The 9,527-nt window shown below is 44.4% G+C and overlaps 1 protein-coding gene across 1 annotated transcript in view; it reads left to right on the top strand.

The window, feature by feature from the left end:
* The first annotated feature begins 1,453 nt into the window (after window positions 1-1,453).
* The window catches only part of SCN4A (sodium voltage-gated channel alpha subunit 4), a 132,045-nt gene continuing 123,971 nt past the window's right edge, over window positions 1,454-9,527 (top strand). The window contains exons 1-5 of the mRNA XM_019523576.1: window positions 1,454-1,766; window positions 5,035-5,153; window positions 6,198-6,287; window positions 7,301-7,429; window positions 8,279-8,370. Coding sequence (XP_019379121.1) covers window positions 1,503-1,766; window positions 5,035-5,153; window positions 6,198-6,287; window positions 7,301-7,429; window positions 8,279-8,370 — 694 coding nt within the window. The 5' untranslated portion in view covers window positions 1,454-1,502. The remainder of the gene's footprint in view (window positions 1,767-5,034; window positions 5,154-6,197; window positions 6,288-7,300; window positions 7,430-8,278; window positions 8,371-9,527) is intronic.

Here is a 9,527-nt window from a genome sequence, read left to right as displayed (position 1 = left end):
CTTGCTACTTAAGGGTGGCTGAAGGAAACAAAGGAGAACATTGATCTCCAGCATTTACCAGCTGGACACATAATCCCCAGTCCTGTTTATTTCTAAGCATGTAGTGTAGTTTATGGAGCATAAAATGGAAGCAATACGGCTGTCACAAGCTGCCAGAGAAATGTGATGCCGGTCTCTGCACAGCAGGGCAGCATGCAGGAACCCGAGTTACATTCACTGTGGCAGCTCTGGGGGATGACTCAAAAACTTTGTTCCCCTTCAGAAATGTGACTTGAAATGCACCTGGCCTCATTTGGTTTCATCAGGAAGTTTACAGCTGTAGGACTGCCTACATCTTATGGTAACATAAATAGCAATAACTACTCAGGTCAGACCTATACTACAAAAGTTTTGAAGGCACAGTGGTGGTACCTAGAAGTGTGACACCTCCTGCCCCTTCTCCCCTAACACCGCTGTGCCAGGTGTATATGCCACTATGCCAACAGGGGGGTGCTTCTGTCAGCTTGGTTTACACTGTTTGGGGAAGTGGGATAAATATGCCAGCAGATGGACTCTTGCTGCCATGTGTTCACATCCATGAGGGAGAGCTCTGTCACCACAGTTATAGTGGCAAACGTTCCTACTGAAAGCTAAGTGCAAAGTTCAAAATAAATGGTATTGTGCTGAGTGAAGGGAGGTGGCCAGGCAGGCAGCCCAGGGACAATTGGGAGTATTTCTTCCATTGTGAAAGGAATGATAATCAGAACTTTGCATATTCAAAGCCTATTATAAATACTGATCAGCTGATAAAATGAAATCTTGTCCCTTCCTCCCCAGTAAGGTAGATCAGTAATATTAACTGCTTTTTGCAAATGCAGAAACTGATACTGGATAGTTAAGTGACTTATCTAAGACAACAGAGTGTATTGGTGTCACACCCCAAGATTAAAGTGCAGGCCACCACACACCCTGAGCCACAAGAATACCATGTTGTGGATCCTCTGAGCGTAGGACAAGAAACAATGGGCTGACATAGTAAGGAAACTTAGGTTAGACATAGAGTCATGGGGTTGGAAAGGATCTCAAGGGGCATTTAGTCCTGGCCCCTGCACAATTTCCATACAGAAATATCTGACCTCTTCTTGAGAAGCTGCAGTGAAGGAGATGGTGCAGTTCCCCTGGGCACCTTGTTCTACTGTTCTAACAGCCTGGAAGTTTTAGGAAAAGACATTAGGAAAAACTTGCCAATTGTAAAGGTAGTTGAGCACTGGAATAGTCTTCCCAGGGAGCAGGTTAGGTAAAGGCCCGTTAAGTATGATTTAAGCGTAGTTGATCCTGCCCTGGGGCAGGCTGCTGTGCTAGATGACCTCTTGGGGTTCATTTCAGCCCCATTATAGAGGGGAAAAATTTGGCTGCCTGTGAAATGGATGTGGAGTGCAAAAGACCTTTTGCCTTTTTGTTTCATTAGCTTCTTCCCTGCACAAAGAAGCAAGGCAGAGGCTTTCTAAGAGCAGAATGAGAAGATGGCAAGCCCGCCATACTTACCAGGTCCAGACAACCTCCGCCTTTTTACCCGTGAATCTCTTGCTGCAATAGAACAGCGGATTGCTGAGGAGGAAGCGCTCAAGTTAAAGCGGCAGCATGTGGAAGTGCTGGATGAAGAAGAACGAAAGGCCAGTAGTGATCTGGAAGCTGGAAAGAGCCTTCCACTTATTTATGGGGACCCACCTCCAGAACTCATCGGGGTGCCTCTAGAAGACCTAGACCCTTTCTACAGAGATCAAAAGGTAAGGGAGTGGGAGCCAGACCCTGCTGTAAGGGTGCAGGTAACAGAAGCCGGCTGGGCATTTTCTGACAATTACTTGAAATTTATGGGAGGGAATCCATTTCAATGAATCTTCCAATTCAAAATACAGTTAGGTGAAAAAAACATTTAGATCTAGCTCAAATGTCCCATGTTGACATTTTCCAAACACAGTCTGTTTTCTTTTCCCCATTTGCAATGACTTCCTAGCTTCCTCCCCCTTTTGTTAATTTCTGATAAATGAATGTTTAAAACTATTTCAAGAAGCCCAGTCAAAATGGAAAGTTCTGAAATTATCCAAAATGAAATGGTTTCATTGTCTCAATCTAAGTCACTGTTGGCAACACCAATCCCCTGTGAATATGCTTAGGCTTGCCTGCTACTAATCATTCCTGTCATGCATTAGAGGCTGTTCCACATGCAGGCGAGCCTACAGTGGTGAGAGCCCATTTCTAAATTTCTCTCTGATCCTGCGTCTTGAGGTCTGCTCTGGATAAACAGCCACAATTTTAGCTATTTCACTAAATAGATCCCCTAATCTGTTACTTGGGTGCAGTAACTACTGATAAATCACTCCATGTCTATACAGTTTTTATACCCTGTCCTGAAAATAAAAAAGACTTTGTCTTTAGGTCTCATTTGTTATGAGAGGATCTCCCGACTTGTAGAACTACTGTGGTGCATTGTGGGAGATAGACTATGCTTGCTTAGCCTAGCCCATAAAGAACAATGGGGGCTTGAGTCCCCCCATGCATTGCAGCAGTATTTCTGAATGTAACTTTTTTTGTTGGGGGGGAGGGGGAGTTTGTTTCTGTGATTAAACACATTGTTATGGTATTTTTCCCCCATTGACATAGTTTCTGAAATAAAACCATGGTGTTTGAAACACCTAATTTTCTTTCTAAAAGCAGTTTAATGGAAATTTTTTTGACTGGCCCTCATTTTAAATATACTGAGTATACTGATTTATAATACACTGCAGGCCCTTGCCCTTGAAAGAGCTCACAGTGAAATAGAATTTGTTCTTTACTAAAAAAAGGAGTCAGGAAGACAATGGAGAGTAACTTTTTAAAATATTTTTTCTCCCAAACCTCATACCTCCCAGTTGGATGCCAACAGCTCCCGTTTTATCATAGATGTCATAGATTTCATAGACATTGGGGCTGGAAGGGACCTCAGAAGATCATCGAGTCCAGCCCCCTACCCCAGGGGCAGGAAGGCAGCTGGGGTCATAGGATCCCAGCAAGTTAAACATCCAAATGTTTCTTAAAGGAGTCCATAGTAGGTGCTTGCACTACCTCTGGTGGCAGCCTGTTCCAGGCCTTGGGGGCTTGGACAGTAAAGAAGTTCTTCCTTGTGTCCAGCCTGGAACAGTCACGGAGGAGTTTGTGACCATTTGACCTTGTCATCCCTTGGGACACTCTGGTGAACAGACGTTCCCCCAGGTCCTGGGGGACTGCACTTATTTCCACAGTTTACTTTAGGAGAAGTTGAAATGAAGTGTCCTGATAGGGGGTATTTACCAGGACAAAACATTTCAATGTTGGGTTTCTCAACATCTTTTCATTTCAGTTTTTTTAATTTTATATTTTTTTATATTATCCATATGTCACAATGCCAAACATTAACCCAGATATCAGTTGCAAATTGGAATATAAATTACAAATGATCAGTTCAAATGCCAATTATCAATCAGAAAAGCAAGGTCCATTTACTAGAATGCCTAGAATGCCGGATAAATTGGTATGCCATTCACCATTTTTATCTTATGTTATCATGATAAAACAATTACCATCTCATTTTCAGATAAAATAAAAGAAAGGTGTGAAAATATAAGAAAGGTATAAAATAAAGAACTATAAACCAAATAATATAAAATAAAATGTAAACATTCAAAAATAAAAATCCAAATGAAATATTCCAGTTTTACTGAAAAAAAAATCCAGATGACCCAGAATGGATAATTTTTGGATTTTTTTTTCATAGGAAATGTTTTCTTGATATGGGAGGAGGGAGTTCTATTTAGAAATGCTTTGATTTTTGTTAGAATTTCATTAGGAATAAGGCTTCTGAGTTTTGATCAGCTCTCTACAGGCTGGCCAGACAGGGAATCTGTTTCTGCTAATTTCTGTAGGATTCCTCTTAGCAGGTTTCATTCCCCCATATCCACAACAAATGCAAAAACCTACCCGACCATGCATTTACCCTTTGGTATGTAGAGACACTTTGCTTTTAGGAGGTTGCAATGTGGCAGCATCCTCAGGAATAGTAAGTGCCAATGAGGCCCTGCCAGTCCTATGTTCCTATGACATCAAGATGGCTTCACCTGCTTCAGTGTGCTTGAGAACCCAGATGCAGTGAGTAGCAACAGCCAGTGGAGGACTGATCCTAAAAGGACCTGGCAAAAGCCATTCCAGCAGCTGTAGTGCAAAGACCTAGAGTCTTAAGCATTGTCCTGCCCTGCTGGAGTGGGCAGCTGGTGTAGCAGCCATCAGGAGGGATAGCTTTAGGTGGTTTTAGGGCCTTGTCCCCCAGGTGGGTGCCATGAAAGCTGGAATGTGTCCTGATCACTCTCACAGTAAAGTTTACTATCATCTCTAACATGCACAGTTTGCTGATTGTCTGTCCCAGCCCCAGCACTGCACCAGGTTCTTCATCCAGCTCCAGTGCAGTTCTGGGGCTGGGATCAACAGCCAGCTGATTGTCAGCCCCTGAGACCCTCCTGGAGAAACCTGACAAGTGAAAGATCCAGGATCCTTCCTTGTGATGCATGGCTTTTTCATCCCACCTGGAGGCTTGGTACAGCAGATGGGTGATATCATCCCAGCTGATATCACCACTGTGAAGATCACGCATTGCTTATATTATCCCCATGGAGCAGTCCAAAGATAGCTGAACAGGTGTTATTTAATACTTTCTGTTGATACTCCTCAAGCAAAAAGTTTCAACTTTGATATGATACAAATGCCCTGAGCACATTTTACAGCTTGAATATGTAACTGCTTGCCTTTTAAGTGCATTTAACACACTTTAAGTGTAAAGTGTGGCATAACCCTGAGAGCAGATGTGCTCTCACTCCTTTCATCTTATGCTGAGGGATAGGTATTCCAGTGTATGCTATTTTGTGATAGTGCAGGAATTCTAGTTTTAATGATATTTTAAAAGTATGGGATGCCGGTGGCCACAGGTTTAAACCTTTTTTGTTGGCTGTGAAGGGGGAGTGATGAATCTCCTGTCTCTTTGTTTTTCAGACATTCATAGTCCTAAACAAAGGGAAATCAATCTTCCGATTCTCAGCAACCCCTGCTGTCTACATGCTGGGACCCTTCAACCCCATCAGAAGAGGTGCCATCAAAGTGCTTATACATTCATATCCTTTCCCTAGTACAGCAGGCAGCTAGGCAACAGATGTTTCTCTTTGAACATCAATTCTGTGGTCTTAACTAACATAGCGGAGAGACTAAGGGGGAAAAAGATGAGATCATGAGACCCAGCCTAGAAGGACAGTGATAGGGAAGTAAGAAGAAAGGTAGCAAAACTGAAGGGGATTGAGTTTTCTACTTGCCAGCAATTGCAACATGTTCAAAGAGATGAAAGGTCAAGGTATGGCAAGGAGATGAAACAAGGATATGCCTGTTTCTCTAGGTGCTGGCCTAAGGGCAGGGAAGTGGTGAGCTGCAGTTAAAGGCATGTGAAACCCCAAAGAGAGCATGCTTAAAGACATGTCCCCCTAATTTGGCCAAGCGATTCATACACTTTAAGACTGTTGTGTTTATCTGGTCTGACCTTGTGCAGAACCAGATCATTGGCCTTCTCTGAATTAATCTCTGCTCCAAGACCTGTAGCTGTTGTTGAATCAGAGCACATCTCTGAGAGGTTCATAAGGGGGATGTCTTCAGTGGCCCACTGGGACAGCATCCAGTGTCCTCTGGAGAAAACTTGAAGCAGTGGTAGGCAAAGAGGCCTGGGTAGGGTAAGCTGAATCCATCCTACAAAGCTTGTGGAGACAGAGATGAGGGGAAGCTACCAGAGGGGCAGGAAAATGGGGCCAAGGGAAAATCTTTACAAAAAACCTTTTTGCAGAGAGCCAGTGGCTAAAACTAAGCAGCAGTGGACCTGAGAGAAGGGCCATGGCATGCCAGGAGGGGCTGGGACATGGGGAACCTGGCTCTGAGTACAGCTGCAGGCAGAAAGTGTTTAATGTTGGTGGAATATTTTTAAGGTCTCCCAGGCCAGGCTCCCTTCCAAGTGGAAAGTCACGAGCCAAGCGTCAGTTCTGGGAAGCTGGCTGTAGGAGAGGGGGGAGGGAAACTTATTCTTGCCCTTGAGCCCTGCCTCTGCAAAGTCTTGCATATCACTTGGGGTGATGAACTTTGTGACAGACCTGGAGAACTTGTCCTTGACCTGGATTTAAATTATTCAGTATGTTCATCATGATCACCATTTTAACCAACTGTGTGTTTATGACGATGAACGACCCCCCGCCGTGGTCCAAGAATGTGGAGTAAGTTCCTTTCCTCCTGTTGCTCCTCTTCCCTACGGCGCTAGAGCTCCCCAGTTTGCCAGAAGGCAGCTACCTATACAGCTGTGTCCTGTTGTTGAGGAGGGGCTTTGGGAAACGGACACTTTTTTCAGAGAATGAAGTGTATAGTTTTGCAGATGCTTGAGCTAATCTGTCACTGTGTTCAGTGGAAACTCATGATTAGCCTCTGCTCTCATAACAAAGGGGGCATCTCTGAATAGTTGCCCACCATGCTAAAAAAGCTGCTCAGCTGCAGAACAGGCGTGGCCCATGCTCTTGTGCCAATGGGCCTAACCCAAGCAAGCCTATTTTGCTAGGGGTGGGTGCTTGCAAGCTCAACACTCACAATTCAGAGCCAGATTTCCACCAGCTCTCCCCCTTGAGAAGGCCCTGAGTGATCAAACAGGTGGTTGAGAGAGGAAGTACTCAGTGTTCTTCAGAAGTAGAGCCTGATGCAACAAGATGCTTATGTGCCTATTTTATCTCCTATTTAGTGCTTAAGTTTCAATGGTTTCAATGGGAATTGATTTTAAAACACATGCCTTTTTTGATCTGATCCATTGTGTTCATACCAGGGATGTGAGGAGCCAGGGCTCAAAACCCACAGTCACTGCTAGCTTTTCTGAAGAGCACAGCTCTGCTTATGCAACTAAACAGGGGCTGGAGTTTGCAGTGTCTGTGATGTCAGCTATTCCTATGGCCAGTTTTTCTCAAAGGCTTAGCACCTCACGTGCACTCAGTGCTCTGAGATAATTTGAAAATCCAGCTAGTGCTGAAATCAGCACCAGCATTTAGTGGTTCACCTACATAAAGGCTCCCAATTCTGTACTTGTGGCAGCTCCGGTAAATAAATGACAAGTCTTCCCATTTCCAAGCTGCCATATGGGTCTTTAGGCTTTAGCATTTATAGAATGTTGTTGCAAGCCTCTTGTCTTGGATACCTTTCCTCTGAGCTACTCATATTTTCTATGTTAAGTCACTGCTCCTCGTTTCAGATACACCTTCACTGGAATATATACCTTTGAGTCCATGATAAAGATCCTAGCAAGAGGGTTTTGCATTGACAGTTTTACATTCCTGCGAGATCCGTGGAACTGGCTGGATTTCAGTGTCATTGTTATGGCGTAAGTATCCTCAGGAAGGATGAGAAGTTCTGCTAATCATCTGATAACATTTGTGATGTCACCACAAGGAAGTGACTTGGAAGGAACCCCTAAAAAATGGCCAGAGCTTGTAGTCTCCACTAGGGACTTGCCTGTGTCCCAGCATTAACGGCCATTATTAATGGCCATTCATTCCAGCCCTGGCACAGCAGCACTACTACAAATCCGAAATGTTGACAAAGAGATTTTAGATTTGCATTGGTGGAGTTAATCTCAGTGCCACAGAGGGTTATACTTCCCTGGTGCATATTGTGGTATTTCTGGTGCACACTTGAGTTTTGCGCCAGTTGCTGGCCATCTGTTGCCAGGACTGGGGCAGGCCTTCTTGAGTCACTATGCCTTGTCCTTCACATGCAGGGCTGGTTTATGGCTTCCATTTATCCAGATAGAATCTCATTTTGCTGTTCTCTTCCCATATGTCTAATCTCAGTCCAAGGGATCCTTTAATATTATGTCTCATGTCTGTCCAGTACTTGCAAGTCCCCACTGTTTAATACCATCTGTGAGCATGGTTAATATGATGGATGCTCCCTCTGCCACCTTGGCAGTGACAGTGTTGAATCAAACCACTCCTCACCCTGATTCTTGCATTGTTCCATTAGTCCATATTTTCCACCCTGATCCATTGCCATTCACCATCACCCTTTAATTAAGGTCCCTCAGTTAGCATTTGCTTCTAAGCTGAGTCAGATTTGTCTAGACAGAGTCACTGACAACAGCAGATTCAAGTGCTGAGGAGATGCCCCCTTGACTCCCACCACAGCAGTGGCACAATGTCTAATGTTCCCTCCTCTCTCCGCTCTTCTATAGTTATACCACAGAGTTTGTGGATTTGGGAAATATCTCTGCTTTAAGAACGTTCCGTGTCCTCCGTGCACTGAAAACAATTACGGTAATTCCAGGTAAGTGAAAGAGTATTTTACTTTCCAAATAATTTATTTTTCTGTCTATGGGTTAAGTTTTAACTTGACAAACAAGGGGATTTTCAGACCTTTGCCCTACCCACCAGGAGGTCATTTAAAGTAAACCCATAAAGTGAGTGTAAAATAATGCAGCTCTGACATGAAACATTTTCTATCCCCTTTACAATTGTAATCACTAGCGTAACTAACTGCACAAGATGCTGGGTGGTGGGGAAAAAAAACAGCCCTCTTGGAAATGCAGGTCTCTTCCTTGGTGGCAGGATTAAATGTTGGAGTATCGCTATGAGCCGGTTCTGTTTTAAGCCCCTGCTTTAACTTGCTTGTAACTTTACAACAACAAAAAATCCTGTTAAGCTGAACTTTTCCATATTTCATAGGCTAGCAACAGACATTCAAAAAGCCTGAGCCTGAATTGATTCAATCTTTGCAGATTAGTCTAACTTGGCTAAGCTGAACTGGTTTGTTACCGTACAGACATCCCCTCTGGACTGAGGAAATGCAGGCACATGCCTGCAGTGGCTCAGGCTAGAAGCTGCGGGGAGGGGCACTAGAGCAACCCTCCCTTCCCTTCCACAGTGCTGAGCTGAGGGGATGTGGCCAAGCCCCAGCAGGATGCTCTGATTAGGGAGGGGTTCCCCTCGCTACTCCTCTGACCAGCAACAGAGCCAGCAGGGAGTTACACAGCATTTACTTGCACAACAGAAAGTTACACGCCATTTATAAGCCCATCAGCAAAACAAAAGCCTTTCTCATTAATTTAAGCTCTTCTTAAACAACTTTTTCCAAGGAAGGAATGGAGGGATGTTACCAGCTACCTGTTGATTAGCTCCAAAAAGCCCTAAGTGGACACTGTCCTGTCTGCCTTTGTCCTGTCTGCCTTACACAGACACCTCTTAGCATTAACTAGCATACCATATTCTGGCTAGTCTGTGCTGTGGGAGAGAGGAGGGAGGGATCCCTGCTTGAGCAGTGAGTGGTGAAGGAGGGATGAGGCAGGGGGAAGCCAGGCAGACCCTTCTGTGCCTGCAAATCTCTTCCAGAGCTCCAGCCAAGGAGCAAAGGGGAAGGGGAAGCTCTGCTGTGGAGCTTGGAGCCCTGGGATACTAAGGGACTCTGGTTTAAGTTAAACCAAGAAG

Source organism: Gavialis gangeticus, unplaced genomic scaffold (assembly GCF_001723915.1).
Source record: "Gavialis gangeticus isolate Ggan-Ray unplaced genomic scaffold, GavGan_comp1, whole genome shotgun sequence".
Taxonomy (NCBI): Eukaryota; Metazoa; Chordata; order Crocodylia; family Gavialidae; genus Gavialis; species Gavialis gangeticus.
Note: the sequence above shows the minus strand (reverse complement) of the source record. Positions and strands in the feature narration are given on the sequence as shown.